The sequence below is a fragment of the Corythoichthys intestinalis genome, chromosome 3 (assembly GCF_030265065.1).
Source record: "Corythoichthys intestinalis isolate RoL2023-P3 chromosome 3, ASM3026506v1, whole genome shotgun sequence".
Classification (NCBI taxonomy): domain Eukaryota; kingdom Metazoa; phylum Chordata; class Actinopteri; order Syngnathiformes; family Syngnathidae; genus Corythoichthys; species Corythoichthys intestinalis.
The window spans coordinates 30308794-30326920 of NC_080397.1; the positions used below are offsets into that span (position 1 = coordinate 30308794).

General features: G+C 41.1%; 1 protein-coding gene and 1 long non-coding RNA gene across 4 annotated transcripts in view; one reads left to right on the forward strand and one right to left on the reverse strand.

The window, feature by feature from the left end:
• mfsd3 (major facilitator superfamily domain containing 3) overlaps positions 1–12311 on the forward strand; it is a 52010-nt gene extending 39699 nt beyond the window's left edge. For 2 of the 3 annotated variants that reach the window (XM_057832045.1, XM_057832047.1), the window contains one exon: positions 3646–7854. In XM_057832045.1, coding sequence (XP_057688028.1) covers positions 3646–3852 — 207 coding nt within the window. In that variant the 3' untranslated portion in view covers positions 3853–7854. Of the gene's footprint in view, positions 1–3645; positions 7855–9481 lie in introns of those variants that run through there. The other variant, XR_009062768.1, reaches the window with a different exon arrangement.
• Positions 507–1938, reverse strand: LOC130913434 (uncharacterized). Its single transcript, XR_009062769.1, has 3 exons — positions 1775–1938; positions 1495–1528; positions 507–1264 (listed from the first exon to the last, which is right to left on the reverse strand). It is a non-coding gene; the product is annotated as an uncharacterized LOC130913434 (long non-coding RNA).
• Positions 12312–18127: the final 5816 nt, after the last annotated feature.

The following is an 18127-nucleotide window of genomic DNA, read 5'->3' on the forward strand; positions in this document are numbered from 1 at the left end:
TTTTTTTTTTTTTTTTTTTTAATGAAATATTAGACATCATTTAAGGATTCTAAGGTAAAAAATGACAGACATTTTGATTAATAAATGTAATTACTTCTTTTCATGGCTGGGTTGAAACAAAAGCGGTTGGGCGACGTCTGTAAACGGGGGTTCCCAGGGTAAAAGGGACAAATTAAAAATTGTTTGGGGGTTTAATGCGCCCTGAATTTACTATGGCAGCATATAGACATATTGTTCTATCAAACACAACAGTTCTTTTGACTTAAAATACAGCAGTTTATTTTAAAGAGGAGTGCAAAAGCAGAAACTGCTTTTTCAGTCTTGTCTGTGCTTTCCGCCATATGTAAATGCTAGGTTTTACATTTGGAGACTGGTAAGGCGACAACTGAAAACTATGTAAACTGTTATGCATAAGGGAACTTTCCCATGTTCTGGAGTGAAAGTATCATGTTTGTGTTAGCATTAGCACGGGAAATCGACTTTTACATTGAAACGCATTTCCTTGATTCACTTACCTGTGCTAATATATTGAAAATAGCACCATGTATAACGTAGTTTGTTCCCAAGTTCTAAGTGGTAGTTCCTAGTTTGTTTTGTCGCATTGACATATAAAAACACTTTTTTTCCCCAAAAAGTTTGGGTTTGTGGTCCCGACTTTTAAATTCTATTTTCCAATGTTCTTTACTGTTGCACTTTCTAATGCTTATGTGTGTGTACATTTTTCTTTTTGTTTTATAGACTTAGTTTCACCTAAAACACAAAGAAATGACATTAAACAAATATTTCCTGCATAACTTAACTAAAGTTTGAATATAGCCTCTAATCTAAACCAAACTTGTACCTTTTTAAAGGAATTTTTCATTTAGTTTGGACCCAAGCAACACAAAATGATTAGAAAACATGAACAAAATTTTATTATTTTCCTCAACAATGTGTAATGTATAACAATAACTTATTACCCTTTGATAAAGAAAATCATATTTTTTTATTGAACAATTGGTGAAATTGTAGTCATGATTCATTGTTTACACCTGACATTTTATAGATCAGTGGCCTGTAATGGTTGGTTGTGCAGCAAAAAATGGATGGCAATGATCAGCCATCAATATATGAAATAAAAGGCTTTTTTTTGTTGTTTGTTTGTTGCTAATTAAAAATGGACTTGGTGACTGCTGGCTGTGGGCACTATCAGCAGGCACCAGCAGCTGTCCCCAGCAGAAGCAGAAGCAGAAGCAGAAGCATGATGTGGATCATGAAATGTAACCTTAAAAAAATAATATACATTGTATTAGTTTTCTATTATAATTTTGTATCTATTATTTGTTGACATCACGTTTCAATCTATACATATCTTTAAAATATAATAATGTCAAACATTTTGGTGTAAAGAATATAGGTTGACTTGGTACTCGTCCATGAGGGTGATACCTTAGTTCAAAGCATACAAAATCGAGCTAATAAGCATGTGAAAGCCGGTCGTCTACTAATACTCACAAATACAGATGAGTGTGTATGTCACAAAGGGCATCTGAAAGAGTTGACAATTTAAAAGTGTTAGTGACTTAATGAATTTATCCCTGGCGATACATTCCCAGTTAGCAGAGTCCGCCTAAAAAGTAGGAGAAAACTGCTCGTCAACCAAGACAAAATATATGTATAATTACGTCACACACATACAAATAAAGCTCAACATATACATCATAAAGGGCCTCTGATAGAATGCAGACTGTTGAAAATTCAAAAGGGATCGTTTTTTTTTTTTTCATCATCTTACCGCCAAATAATACTTGACAGCCAGCCATTCGTATGAATGCGGTCCGCCCTCGTCGAAGCGATGTTTGGAACTACCCAAGGCTCCACTACCCGGAACTACCTGGAAGTAAAAATCGTGTAATGGATTCCAAATGGGAGTGTCGCAACCCTTTACATGGCCCTGGGTGCGTGTTATAGTGGGTATTAATGACATCACAACAAAGGGCAGCCGATGTAGGATATTTGCATTTGATAAACTAAACTAAAGCACCGGCATTAAAAAACGTATCTTTTATTAATGTCCACTGTCATACATCAGAAAAATAAAGTTCTGTGCTTTTCCAATTATTAAAGTACTGAAGATTGTTTCCATAAAGATGCGCATGATAAAGGTATTGTCTTTCCATTTACTTGTGCTGTTTTGGGTTATAGTTGACTTCTTTTAACTTCAAAGGAAAGTAGCCAGGCAATTCCTGCCTGACAGCAGTGCACCTAGCATCATCGAACCCCCTGTCACCCATTTTGCTTGTCACTTCTCATTAGCTGTTTCCACCTGAAAATTTTCAAACACACACAAAAAAATGTCTTAACAGACCCCTTTCTATTCAGTACTTCCTCCCTCTTTGACCCTCTCACCCGTCCTGTTTTGTCCCCCTCTTCACTGTAAGAGTCCCCCCAAACCACCTCACTCCATTTCTTTGTTATTCTCTGGTACATTAAGTGCTCTCTTTTCCATTCTGACTTTTTTCTCTCCTCTTTCGTCGTCTTCTATTTGACATAACTCCTTTTGTCCCCGTCGTAACTGGGCCATCATTGCCTGGAGGTGATCGTTGTTATAGCGCAGCCATTCACTCAGTCAATCTCAAGGTGACAAATTATCATTTTAATTGCTGGAAAGCTTAAAAAAAGCTAAATTAAAAGCGGAACAGAAAATTGCAGATTTTTTGGTGACATGAGGATTGTTTTTCCAAGAGTGAATCAACCAGCACTTGTGATAACAACCCCAACCAAATTGAAAGGTTCTCATGGTGTTATGACACATGTAGTTTTTTTTCTACCATGTGTGCTTGCGTGCACGCAATAGAGGGAACACATTAGCCTGCCGTGCACGCGCAATGTATGTGAGTCTTACTGAAGGTCCAGCTATCCAGTGACTGAAAACTGATAGTGTGAGTGCTTGTTAAAGATCCCCAGGAGGAGGAAACCAAATCTGTGAAACAAGTTGCTTGGAATAAAAGAACTTCACTTAGATGTGGTCACACAGGCTCATCATTGCACTTTGCCACTCTAACTCACTACTGTCACTCATCCCAAGTCATTCCATTCTCATGCACCTGCTGAGTGATGTCCTTTGCAGGGATAAAGTGATGACAGATGGAACTGCTCTACTTTGGCGAAGGTGTTTTAAAATGACAACAGACATATCTTTATTTACAACAGGGCTATGTGAACAAACTTTTCAAGTCCCTTTAATAAAATATCATAGGGAAACTGCGCAATAATTATTGCCATCCTGCGATTATAAGGATTATGCCGTAGTTCCTTGCTAATACAACACATCTGAGATAAATGGAAAAGTTGGCATAGATTAGGTAATATCTTTTATTCACACTCCATCCTGAAAGCCTCAAGGCTGGGATCAGATCTTTTTCCTAGTTGAGTTCCATCCATCATCGCATGCTATGATCTCACACTCTTCCCTAGGTGCCTTTTCATCTGTTGTTGCTCACTTTGTAATATGTTAGATAATCTTACTAACAACCACCATTAACCCATAAGCCTGTCTGCGACAGAATATGAAATGATCAGTAGTAATTTTTTAATGTGTTATACCGATCGCTACTTATTGTATGCATTTTGATGTCATCTTAGACTAATGTTATCCTACATTAGGCAACTCACTACAGTTTCCTGGCAACTCTGGAAGTGTTGGGAAAGCTGATGTTCAGCGCTTTGGCCGGAGGTGTGGTAGATTGGTTCGGCTTCCAAGTGGCCTTCCTCTTCTTCCTTACCCTCTCCGCTGGAACAGCCCTGCACGTGTGGACGGCTACTTTTACTGGTGCTCTCAGGGAACACCAACTCAAAGAGCAGCCCAAATGAATATCAAGACCCAGGCTGTAATATTCTAGGCTATGAGCCCATACATACACAGGTATTTTTAAAGCTGTTAATGACCTCCACTCCATTCTCAGAAAAAATTACACGTCCACACAATACCCATATTTTCACTGGAAAGTGCTACATTAAGGTTAACTGTAAGTAAAATTAGCGCCATGTAAGTGACGTAAATAAGCTACTTAGCTATATACCTGTGTTTGTGTGTACATTTAAAGCAGAGAAAGTCTTAATATAACTTCTAAACAACCATGAATAATAAACTAAAGCTTTATGTGTTTGCATTTAGGAAACGATATCACAAGTCCATATTTTAGGAGTTATTAGGTGTGTTAGAAAGCACTATGAAATTATAATTTTAAGAATTTGAATTCCTCTGCAAACTTGATATATTTTCTTTGCGCTGAAAGTCCAAGTCTTAAGTATTCAAATTTACTGTTTACTTACTAAGAGATACAGACAAAAGCAATATCACAAGCCCTACCTAAGATGCATTTTGCAGATGCATGAGAATTTTATGGTTTACACTTTTAACCAAGACATGATTACTACCTCGTATCAACAGTGAAGGGTAGGACTTACAAAATGTGAACTCTAAAGCGGTTCTCAAAATCAAATTTTAAAATAACAGACAAGCAAAATTCACCTACAAAGCAGTAACAATCCATCAGTTTTGCAAAAGTTGTCTGGATAGTTAAAAAGGAGAAAAGTGTTTAGAACAGGAAGTTGTGATATCAAAATATCAATTAGCTGTTGTGCTATATACTATACTGTATGTTCTATGTGTTCTAGCTGTAGCAAAGCTCAGCCTTAAATGCTGCCTGGTGCCACCTGTCTCAGTTTTTGGACTGAAAGATGAAAACGTTAAAGTACACTGCAATAAGCCTGTTCTTTGAAACTTGAAAGTCAGTTGCCACTTAAGAGTTTTTGTGTTATATTTTAAAGAAATCTAAGTACACTGTAAATAATATACTGTATGCTATAGCACATACTATACTGTAACTCTCCATGGTACTGTAAACAAGCAATTCTGGTCAGGCTTAAAGGTCCCATGTCTCCACAATCCAATTATCTATTCAAATTAGAAAAAACTCTTTATTCCTAAAATTCCTTAGTACCTGCCCTCTTTTTGGCCACCCACTGAACTCGGCTGAGAGGCCATGATCAAGAATCAGCAAACATGATAGATGGTATTTAAAAAACATAGATGGGGCATGGGACCTTTAAAACAATAGACTGAAATTTTTTACTAAGTAGATTGTAAAACAAATGCCATTGAATGTATTATAGAAATGATAGTCTTAGTTTAAGACAAGCTTCAATAAAATGACCACATGGTCACATGCTTCTGAAATTAAACTACATGTCTACAAATGACTGTTAGGCCCACACTGAAAAGAAATGTTATGTATTAGAAACTGTCAAAACTACAAGAAAAAAGATTACACAGTTCTTTTTTTTACATAAACATAATCCAAATTACTGAGCAGTGCAGTGGTACCTCAACATACAATCCTTTCGACATCCGACGTAAAATTTGATATGTCATTTGTCTTGACCTACTCGAAATACAATTTATGACAGCGTCGCAATTTTATTGTTTTTCCGTAAGATGGACGAACGTTGGATTTTCTTGTGAGAGAAATCAACATGGGTCCCAAGAATGTTAGTGCAGGTGGTGAACCCAAGAAAAAAGTGACGCTTACCATTGAAATTAAGAAAGAAATTATTCTTTCCGTCCGCCAGTAGCTTAAGGTGAAAATATAAAGGCTTTAGTCATTTATTTTTTTCATAATTTGTTTTCATGTGTCTTATTGAATACATTTGTCAAATTAGACATAACACAGCTCACCGTATCCGCATGCACCCGCCGTCTCATCCCACTTTCTGTACAGTCATCTGAAAAAATTCGGACACCCCATGAAATATTTGATTCTTTATTAAGAAATATTAAAATGAATGTCTGATCTTGTTTTTCCTTTATCTCTGGAAAAGAAAGTGGTTTAATTGCAGGTAAACAACAAAAATTTAACACTGTTTTACTCATTAAACCAAATATATCAACAAAAATGCATATTCTAACTGAGGAAAACGTTAGGACACCCTCCCACCTAATAGCTAGTGGTACCCCCTTTGGCTGAAATAACTTCAGTGAGACGCTTTTTGTAGCCATCTACCAGTCTTTGACATTGGTCTGAAGAAAGTTTGCCACACTCCTCAACGCAGAATACTTTCAGCTGTGAGATGTTTGAGGGTTTCTTGCATGTACAGCCCGTTTCAAGTCACCCCACAGCCCCCCAATGGGATTAAGATCTGGGCTTTGACTCGGCCATTCCAGGACTCTCCACTTCTTCCTTTTCTGACAGTCCTTGGTGTATTTACTGGTATGTTTTGGGTTATTGTCATGTTGCAAGGTCCAGTTTCGCTTCAGCTTTAATTTTTAACAGATGATCTCACATGTTCCTCAAGCACCCTCTGATACACGATAGAATCCATGGTGGATTCTATGATGGTGAGCTGGCCAGGTCCTGCTGAAGCAAAGCATCCTCAAACCATGACAATTCGACCTCCATGCTTCACAGTTGGTATGAGGATCTTTTCCTGGAATGCTGTATTGGGTTTACGCCAAACATGTCCTTTGTTCTGGTGTCCAAATAATGATATTTTAGATTCATCTGTCCAAAGAACATCATTCCAGAAGTCCTGGTCTTTGTCTACGTTCACTCTGGCAAACTTCAGTCTGGCCTTCATGTTCGTCTTAGAGAGCTAAGATTTCCTTCTTGCACACCTCCTATGAAGGTTAAACTTGTGAAGTCTTTTTCTGATTGTAGAGGCATGCACTTTCACATCAACAGTAGCAAGAGCCTGCTGTAGGTCCCGTGATGACATTTTAGGGTTTTTTGAGACTTCTTTTAGCATCTTGCGTTTTGCTCTCGGTGTGAACTTGCATGAACGGCCAGACGTGGGCATGTTGGCAGTTGTTTTGAATGTCCTTCACTTGTAGACTATTTTCTGGACAGTGGAATGGCTGAATAGTGAGATAGTGTAAAGCGCTTTGAGCGCCTTGAAAGGTGGAAAAGCGCTATATAAGTATAACACCATTTACCATTTAGAGATCTTGTGAAATCCCTTACCAGACTCTTAAGCATCTACAATCTTTCTTTATAAAGGCCTCAGACAGCTCCTTTGATCTCACCATGGTGTTTTCTCTCGCTTCAACAGTCAGGGGCACACCAAACTAAATGTGAGGTTTAAAAAAAGCAAGCCTCCTTCAAATCCCCATGACTAAATTTTTTCACATGACTGTAAGTTAAGGTGAAAATAAAAAATTCCATTTATTATTATTCCGATATGTACTGTATTTCTTTTTTTTTTTTTTTTTTTTTTTGCTATCTGTCACTGCTGTTCATAATTGTACCTGCAGTATTTATGAAGGATTTAACGTAGGTTTTTGGGCTGTGGAATGAATACATCGAATTTTAGTGTATTTTTATGGAAAATCCCGCTCGACATACGACCATTTCTACTTACAAACCAGGTCCTGCAACGAATTAAATTTGTATGTAGAGGTACCACTGTATTTTATTTGGTTACACAAACAAAATATTACATGTTTTGACTTATCAACTCAATGAGCAGTTTAATGTTTAAAGATTTAGATTTTCAAACATTTTGTCATGTGTGATCCATTTTGATCCTGCATATCATAGTGTGGATAAGCGGTCCAGAAGATGGATGGATAAATATAGTAAACAACAGATGCCTGGAAAAAGACAGTTGCTGGAAATTTGATTTTACCTGATCCTTGACAATTTAGTCTTTTCATTGCATCTCTAATACCTCCTTCATAGATGTCACACTAGATACACTAATTACTGGTGTAGTTCCGTTGCCATCCTCAGACTATACCACCTGTTGCAAAGCACATCTCTTATCTCAGCTACTGTGAGATTTGCACTAAAAATAAAGCTGATGGATGAATTGCGATTTGGTGGGGATTTTGTGTGTGTGTGTGTCTATGGCTTCTGATACTTGTTTCCCGACAGCCTCATCTACTCTCAGGAGAGGGCTCCCGTGCGATACTCAAGGGTAAAAACTTGCTTTGAAAATCCAACATTGCTCATAGTCACTATGAATACAAGACTATAGTCTCTCTACAGTGTGGCTGGCTGAGGGCTATAAAACAGAATAGGTCCTGTGTCACAGTATCCTCATCCCATGCAGCTCTAATGACACAACAAATGCTGTGAAGGGGGATTAGGCAGGCTTACACGGCCCCTCAATGCACCTCCACTTTAGGCTTTCTCACCAAGCCTCATTATACTGGAGTTGTTTGTGTAAGGGGAATAGGTGATGCAGACCCTGAGAGAGGGTAATGAGAGGCTTATATTTTCTTCACTGTGCAGTGTTAGTGAACAGGAGCATTAGATCCGCTTCCTAAAGCAGGATTTACTGTATACTGTACATGTTTATCATAGCGTTGGGACATATCCCGATAACGGTATGCTAAGATTTAGTGCATTTTGAATTTTCGATGGGATGTTTGGGGGGGGGGGGGGGGGGTGACAAAAGTTATTAATGATTAAATGTTTGACTTTGTTAGTGGCTGATTCTTTCGCATTGTACAGTAGTAGTCGTGACTGTGTGTTCACAACCTCATATTTTTCAAATTTTAAGTAACTTTCTTTTACTTATGCACCACATTTTTGTGTTGTGTGGTGCTTTATCACACCCCTCGTTTGCTAATATAGAAACATCGAGTGACCGTTCATTTAATCAAGAAATAACAGCACTAATTTATAATACATTTAATAAATGTGCTTAAATTTGACGAAAGTGACAGTAAAATGTATTTGTGACAATAAATAATTTACTATTGTTTTGGTGATGTACTTCGTCATATCACCCAGCACTAGTTTAGCAACATGAAAACTATGGAATTATTAGTACACTTTTGCTGGGAGGAGATTGACTGACACATTTTGGTAGGTAAATAAAAGCTTGTGGAAAGTACTGTTGAATAAAAACAGCGAACATTATGGTAATTGTGGCCAATTTTTAAAAAATTTAAATTCATTCCTGATAAGCAACTTTTGCCAAATCATTTATTATCTCTTTACGGAAGCCTGTGCAAACAAGAGAAGAGGGAGGTATACTATCACTGATGAGAGTGTGACCTCCCACAGAGGTTGCCAGATTGTCAGATATCCCCCATGGAGAAGATGCATGTCTCAAGGCCACCACCCCCACCATGGTTACTACCACCAAGTGATTTGATGTACATGTTTTCTCACATGTTGAATCTGTGGCATAATCACAATTGTGACAGTCCCAAGTGATGTAAAAGTTCATTTCATAATGCATTGACATTCAATTGGACACGTGGATCTTAACATCACTAGCTGCATAACAACGCTGCCATAGCAAATGAACTCAACACTGGTCTTATGATCTTCCTAGATTGGACAGTTCTTCAATGTATCTAGGGGAGACAGATGAGGGAAAAGCTAGCAGACAAAGTGGAAGCGAGGAAGAAAAACCAACATGTTTTAATATCAGCAAACAAAGGTGTTGTATTGCTTTTTTCTCCCCTCTTTTGTCTCTCTTCACCTAGGGGGGAGAGAGGTGTTGGCTTTTTACACTCTTTTGTCCCTTGGCCAGCAGAATGGCCTTCTGGGAAACCTGAGTGAACAAGTGGAGGCGCCATCAGCAGCATCGGGTTCCACTCTTTCCTCAAATGGTGTTTACTTTTTGTTTATTTGCAGAATCAGAGACATTGAAACTTCTTTCTTCATCTTCACTCTCCAGTCTCAATTGCTCTTTACTTTAATGGCTAAAGTACAAATGTATTACTATAATAATGTTACAGCCTTTAAAAAAGGAAGAGTGACCAACGTCCATTAAGGAGTGTTGGTCTATGCTAAGATGCAATAACTGTAACTTTATCCTGAAAAGCACTGCAGCGCTTTCTATTGCTATTTTGACCTAGCGACAACACACACCTTTGTGACGATCACATGATCTGTTCACCGCTGTGGGAATGAGAGGGCCTTGAGAGGTTCTTATAGGTTAGACTGTTAGAGCAAGACTGAGACGGGAGCACAGACAGCACACAAGACGCTTTGTAGGTTACATTATTTCAAGCATTTTAGCAAAAAAACACTCATTCAATCTAGGTGTACTTGCTATTGGTATTGATTTGTTTTCTAAATCATTTAAATAGTTATTGTGTCCTTATGTCATTGTCTTCTGTGATAATGTGTTGTAGGCTGACAAAACATCCAGTACTGTGGTATTATTTGGGGAATTAACAAATATTATATATTTATATCATACATAATTGTATTATACATATATCATCAAATTTTAGTAATTTTTATTAGGGATGTCAAAATTATCGCGTCAACGGGCGGTAATTAATTTTTTCGATTAATTACGTTAAAATATTTGACGCAATTAACGCACATGGCCTGCTCAAACAGATTAAAATGACAGCACAGTGTCATGTCCACTTGTTACTTGTGTTTTTGGTGTTTTGTCGGCCTCTGCTGGCGCGTGGGTGCGACTGATTTTATGGGTTTCAGCACCATGAGCAATGTGTAATTATTGACATCAACAATGGCGAGCTACTAGTTTATTTTTTGAATGAAAATTTTTACAGATTTTATTAAAACGAAAACATTAAGAGGGGTTTTAATATAAATTTTCTTTAACTTGTACTAACATTTATCTTTTAAGAACTACAAGTCTTTCTATCCATGGATCGCTTTTACAGAATATTAATGTTAATGCCATCTTACTGATTTATTGTTATAATAAACAAATACAGTACTTATGTACAGTATGTTGAATGTATATATCAGTCTTGTGTCTTTCCATTCCAACAATGATTTAAAGAAAAATATATTTTATAGATGGTTTGAATTGCGATTAATTACGATTAATTAATTTTTAAGCTGTAATTAACGCAATTAAAATTTTTAATCGTTTGACAGCCCTAATTTTTATATAAAATTATAAGCAATCGTTGAGTAAACAAAGTCAACTACCATGTGGCCACGTTTTCTCCAGTACATTGTATTGGTAACTTTTGGATTAAGTTTCTTTCCTGACAATAAAAAAATCTGAAAGCACACTACATAAGTAAAAACGCATGTAGTGTGTTTTTAGATTAGTTACTATAATTTTAAAACTCTTTCCTCTTTCAATGATTGACAGACAAGAACTTTCAGTCTAAAAATGTTGTTTTCATGCTTGCTTGTTAGTTTTGTGGAAGAATAGTTAACATGCTAATGAGCATGAATTAAACTTTAGAAGTTGTTCAATAATGGCCGTCTTGGTAGTGTATCAACGCTTCTGTCATTACTGCTGTCAAAAAAAAAAAAAAAAACGAAGCCAACTGAAAGACTTCTCCCAAGCTAGGTTAGCATAGCTAGTGCTATGCCATCAATAATGAAACCCTTGTCACAAAAAATGGATAGACTTACAAACCCATTGCGTCTTCTACTTTAGGACGTGGTATGGAGAGGGATCCTGTTTTAAGTCAGTCATCAACCAATTCCCAAAATTAGGTGATTATTTTTCTAAATGTCTGGATGCGAACCAAAAAAATAATAATACTGAAGTGTATGTAAGTGAGCAAGTTCCCCAAAGGAACATATATGTTGTGAATTGTAACATACGTCTAAACATGAAAATGCAGTAACAAAGTTGAAATGCAAATATTTGAATAACTCCTCCCTACTGAATGAATTAAAAATGAATTATTTTGTTCTGTCCTCCTTTCATTAATAATACACAACCCATTTTTATACAGGATTCCTGCTACCATATAATAATAACTGCCTATTTTTAGAAACTGCCTTTTAATTGGCATGAATATTCCAATGAACGACGAAGATGTGCAGGACATGAACACAGCTGCATAAACAACTTTAAACAATCTTTTCTTCAATATTCAAGCAATATGTGCCCTTCCGTCGTCAGAATGCCTCTGCTGCCTGTTAGCCTTCAATACACTTGACTACATATGAATTTCATCACCGTTCTCCGCAAAATATATATCTTACTTCTTGGTTTCAAAACTATACGCTTGGTTGGATTGTCTGATTTATGATAGGTCTTGATAGGCTTAATATTGAAGGAATGGAGAATCCTGACTAAAATACAAATGTGTACGTAATAGAGGTGGGAATATTGGGGCACCTCAAGATTCGATTGCGATTACGATTCAGAGGCTACGATTCGATTATCAATCGATTATTGATGGACAACCCCATTCACCACCCACCGTCAGCAATGTCGCGCAGAGGTGAGTGCTGCTGCCTCACAGTGAGAAGATCCAAACATCACATATGATGGTTCTTTTAGCTACTTTTAATGTTTCATACATTAATTACAAAAAAGGACAAAACTCCTCTCAGGCTTAAATAAACTACTATTCAGTATCAAATTAAAAGTTCAAAACAGTAAATAAGACACTCAAGTCTTCATTCTGTATCAACAAAATTGTAGCATTTTGCAGAAATATATTATTTTTCTCCAACCCGAAGTGCACTCGGGTATAAATGAAAGAATCTGGACTAAGCCTGTCGCAATATGCAATAATTCCATTTATCGTACGGTAAATGAAAATGAAGGCGGTAATTTTCCTGCTGCGATTTATCGCCTCGCGTGCGTGCGTGCGTGCAGCAGATGTGCGGCGGACGTGCTGGTAAAAGTTCGGCATCCTTTTAACCAACAGCGCGATATGCTGTGATGAGGATTCACTCTGTTTTATTGACTTCTGGGTATGTTTTATGCACGAAGCAGGCTTGAACATGGTCATTAAAAAATTAATAAATCAAGAAATGGATAAGCCTGACAATTTTCGATTTTAATTCTATGAGCCGAACGAGAAATATTTCAGTATTGCTTACATGGCCGAGACAGGGAAAATTGACACACCCACGTCATGTCACGCACACAAGTCAAGGCTTATGTGCATGCGTGTATTCGTTCTATCAGCCCATATATACTTTGAATAAAGGACTAAACTAAAGGCAAAAAAAAAAAAAAAGAAATGAACTCCAGTTTCCCTTGCCCGGACGCAAGTTACCGGGGCCCCCCTCTGGAGCCAGGCCTGGAGGTGGGGCTCGAAGGCAAGCGTCTGGTGGCCGGGCCTGTCCCCATTGGGCCCGGCCGGGCACAGCCCGAAAAGGCAACATGGGTTCCCCTTCCCATGGGCTCACCACCTGTGGGAGGGGCCAAAGGGGTCGGGTGCGTAGAGAGTTGGGCGGCAGCCAAAGGCGGGGGCCTTGGCGGTCCAACCCCCAGCTGCAGAAGCTAACTCTTGGGACATGGAATGTCACCTCTCTGGCAGGGAAGGAGCCTGAGCTGGTGGGTGAGGCAGAGAAGTTCCGACTAGATATAGTCGGACTCTCCTCCACACACAGCTTGGGTTCTGGTACCAATCCTCTCGAGAGGGGTTGGACTCTCTTCCATTCTGGAGTTGCCCACGGTGAGAGGCGCCGAGCAGGTGTGGGCATACTTATTGCCCCCCGGCTTGGTGCCTGTACGTTGGGGTTTACCCCCGTAGACGAGAGGGTAGCCTCCCTCCGCCTTCGGTTGGGGGGACGGGTTCTGACTGTTGTTTGCGCTTATGCACTGAACAGCAGCTCAGAATACCCACCCTTTTTGGAGTCCTTGGAGGGTGTGCTGGAGAGCGCCCCCTCTGGGGACTCCCTCGTTCTACTGGGGGACTTCAACGCTCACGTGGGCAATGACAGTGAGACCTGGAGGGGCGTGATTGGGAGGAACGGCCCCCCCGATCAGAACCCGAGTGGTGTTCTGTTATTGGACCTCTGTGCTCGTCACGGTTTGTCCATAACGAACACCATGTTCAAACATAGGGGTGTCCACATGTGCACTTGGCACCAGGACACCCTAGGCCGCAGTTCAATGATCGACTTTGTAATCGTGTCATCGGACTTGCAGCCACATGTTTTGGACACTCGGGTGAAGAGAGGGGCGGAGCTGTCAACTGATCACCACCTGGTGGTGTGTTAGCTCCGATGGTGGGGGAAGTTGCTAGCCAGACCTGGCAGGCCCAAACGTATTGTGAGGGTCTGCTGGGAACGTCTGGCAGAATCCCCTGTCAGAAAGAGTTTCAACACCCACCTCCGGCAGAACTTCTCCCTCGTCCCGGGGGAGGTGAGGGACATTGAGTCCGAGTGGGCCATGTTCCGCACCTCCATTGTTGAGGCGGCCGATCGGAGCTGTGGCCGTAAGGTGGTTGGTGCCTGTCGTGGCGGCAATCCCCGAACCCGCTGGTGGACACCAGCGGTAAGGGATGCCGTCAAGCTGAAGAAGGAAGCCTATCAGGCCTTTTTGGCCTGTGGGACTCCGGAGGCAGCTGACAGGTACCGGCTGGCCAAGCGGACTGCGGCTTCGGCGGTCGCCGAGGCAAAAACTCGGACATGGGAGGAGTTCGGCGAGGCCATGGAAAACGACTTCCGGACAGCTTCGAGGAAATTCTGGTCCACCATCCGGCGTCTGAGGAGAGGAAAGCAGTGCACCATTAAGACTGTGTATAGTGAAGATGGTGTACTGCTGACCTCGACTCGGGACGTCGTGAGTAGGTGGGGAAAATACTTCGAAGCCCTCCTCAATTCCACCGACACGCCTTCCTTTGAGGGAGCAGAGTCTGGGGACTCTGAGGTGGGCTCTTCGATCTCTGGGGTTGAAGTCACTGAGGCGGTTGGTAAGCTCCTCGGTGGCAAGGCCCCAGGGGTAGATGAGATCCGCCCGGAGTTCCTAAAGGCTCTGGATGTTGTGGGGCTGTCATGGCTGACACGCCTCTACAACATTGCGTGGACATCGGGGACAGTGCCTCTGGATTGGCAGACCTGGGTGGTGGTCCCCCTTTTTAAAAAGGGGGACCGGAGGGTGTGTTCCAATTATAGAGGGATCACACTCCTCAGCCTCCCCGTTAAAGTCTATTCAGGGGTGCTGGAGAGGAGGGTCCGTCGGGAAGTCGAATCTCGGATTCAAGAGGAGCAGTGTGGTTTTCGTCCCGGCCGTGGAACAGTGGACCAGCTCTACACCCTCGGCAGGGTCCTCGAGGGTGCATGGGAGTTCGCCCAACCAGTCCACATGTGTTTTGTGGATTTGGAGAAGGCGTTCGACCGTGTGCCTAGGGGAGTCTTGTGGAGGGTGCTCCGGGAGTACGGGGTACCGAGCCCCCTGGTAAGGGCTGTTCGGTCCCTGTACGACCGGTGTCAGAGTCTGGTCCGCATTGCCGGCAGTAAGTCGAATTCGTTCCCAGTGAGGATTGGACTCTGCCAAGGCTGCCCTTTGTCACTGATTCTGTTCATAATTTTTATGGACAGAATTTCTAGGCGCAGCCGAAGCGTTGAGGGTGTCCGGTTTGGTGGCCTCAGCATTGCATCTCTGCTTTTTGCAGATGATGTGGTGCTGTTGGCTTCATCAAGCCGTGACCTCCAACTCTCACTGGGGTGGTTTGCGGCCGAGTGTGAAGCGGTTGGGATGAAGGTCAGCACCTCCAAATCCGAGACAATGGTCCTCAGCCGGAAAAGGGTGGAGTGCCCTCTCCGGGTCGGGGATGAGATCCTGCCCCAAGTGGAGGAGTTCAAGTATCTTGGGGTCTTCTTCACGAGTGAGGGTAGGAGGGAGCGGGAGATTGACAGGCGGATCGGTGCAGCATCTGCAGTGATGCGGACTCTGCACCGGTCCGTTGTGGTGAAGAAGGAGCTGAGCCAAAAGGCGAAGCTCTCGATTTACCGGTCGATCTACGTTCCTACCCTCACGTATGGTCACGAGCTGTGGGTCGTGACCGAAAGAACAAGGTCCCGGATACAAGCGGCCGAAATGAGTTTCCTCCGCAGGGTGTCCGGGCTCTCCCTTAGAGATAGGGTGAGAAGCTCGGTCATCCGGGAGGGGCTTGGTGTCGAGCCGCTACTCCTCCGCGTTGAGAGGAGCCAGTCAAGGTGGCTCGGGCATTTGGTTCGGATGCCTCCTGGACACCTCCCTGGAGAGGTGTTCCGGGCATGTCCCACCGGCAGGAGGCCCCGGGGTCGACCCAGGACACGCTGGAGAGACTATGTCGCTCGGCTGGCCTGGGAACGCCTTGGAATCCCGCCGGAGGAGCTGGCTGAAGTGGCTGGGGAGAGGGAAGTCTGGGCTTCCCTGCTAAAGCTGCTGCCCCCGCGACCCGACCCCGGACTAAGCGGAAGATAATGGATGGATGGATGGATGGATAAAGGACTAAACGGGGATTATTAGTGTCTGTTATTCGTGTCATCTTTTTGGAAATCAATATATGATCACCCTGGAATGACATACAGCTAGCATGTATAATTTATTTTGATGCTTCTGCGCGTGCGGGTCACTTTGCTGACTCTCGGACTGCGAATTCGTGCGCTTGCATGATACTTGAACGGGCTCCCTGGACAAAGGCAGTCTGAACGGGCACGCCAAGAAAACAGACATGACAAAAAAATCGGATTTTTGCATTAAGACCTGCAGTATGAACCTAGCCTTAGTGAAGCCAATTTTTTGTTATTGCTACCTAATTAATGTATTTTTCTCTTGTTGTTGAAGTGCAATTGTTTGTGTTATTACAACTTTATACCTCTGCGCCTAAATGCTTAAGTTATTAAAGTGCAATTTTATCTTTCCTTGAAAAAGACATTTTATTCTGTGTTTCTGTGCGGTATTGATATTGTTGTCTTTTACTTAAAAGAGGCATGGTCTATTGTTTTTAGTTTGGATTTATTTTAAGAGTAATTTAAGAGTAAACGTTTATTGCGTTTAAATGGGTGTACTTAATATTACTTAGTATTATTAATATATACTGTATTCTTACTGTGTTATTGTAAATTGGTTAAAAAAAAAAACATTTTGGGGGGTGCGCAATAATGTCGCATATCGCAATAATTTATAAGAGAATTATCACCCACTAAAATTTGTTATCGCAACAGGCCTAATCTGTACTACTACCTCAATAAAAATGGCTCAAAATAGTAATGTTTTGTTGTGTAAACATGAACATGTAAACATAAACGGGTTTCCTTGAGGTACAAATAATAATTGGAAAACAAAACTCAAGTTCTTTTGCATCCGAACCTCAAAAATATGTAGGACAGGTCAAGTGTGTTTAGCTACTGTGAAAATTCCATGTTCTTGTATAATAGGGGTCTCCAAACCGGTCCTCGAGGGCCGCTGTGGGTCCTGGTTTTTGTTCATACCGATCAAGCATAGACCTTTTAACCAATGTGGCTTGTACTAAAACAAGCAGCACCTGACTGCAATCAACTGATTACACTTATAAAACATCAGACTGGTGAAAAGATGTGGTTTTGTTTTGTTGGAATGAAATCCTGCACCCACTGCGGCCTTATGTGGAATAGTTTGGAGACCACTGTTGTATAGGAACAGGAGTTGATCCAAGTGCTCAAATGAAAGTGCAGATTCCTGCAGTCGAAAAAACAAGGTTCTGCGTGTGGGCGTAGCGTTTCTAATGGCTTAAGTTACCCAGTTGGGAAGCGACAACCATATTAGCTGCGTTGTCTGTAACAACAAAAATGTATTTTTTTTAGATGTTTCATTCATTTACAGCACCGCTTAGCCATATTAGCACCTGTGTGGTTTTCATGCATTGTATATAACAGCGAGTCGCTCTACAATCGACAGCGATGGCATAATTTATACTTTTGTCTGCTTTGTATAGAGACTGCCGTGTCAGTGAAATAGCGTCGGGATGGGATGACGTACCTCAGCTGTATTGCTTTCAACATTCTTCGAAATCCCCTATTTTCTAGAAGATTGTCTAGTCAAATCCAAAATAATTCCACACGTCTGCTTTTAAATTTTCTGATCTCACGGAGAAGTTGGTTGGTTAGGTCAGCCCTGCTTGTTGCTGTTTTGTGTCTAGAAAGCGGGAGTTGTGGGTGTGTACTCATGGTCCGTTCCCTATAGCATCCAGAAGACCGCACTGACTGTGTTTTAGTTCTGCTTTACTTGGCTTATTTAAATAATCGGAACCGAGTCATGAATAATCTAAGAATCGAAAATTTCAAACACCTTTTGTACGTAATACCTGTTGCCTTTTTGATTGCTCTACTAGCAAACTATGAAATATATGTTAGTAGATACTAGAGCTGTCCCGACTAGTCGACATTGTTGACGTCATCGATGACGTAAATCCGTCGACGAGCACAACATCCCGTCGACGGTTAATGAAGGGTTAAAAAAATATATG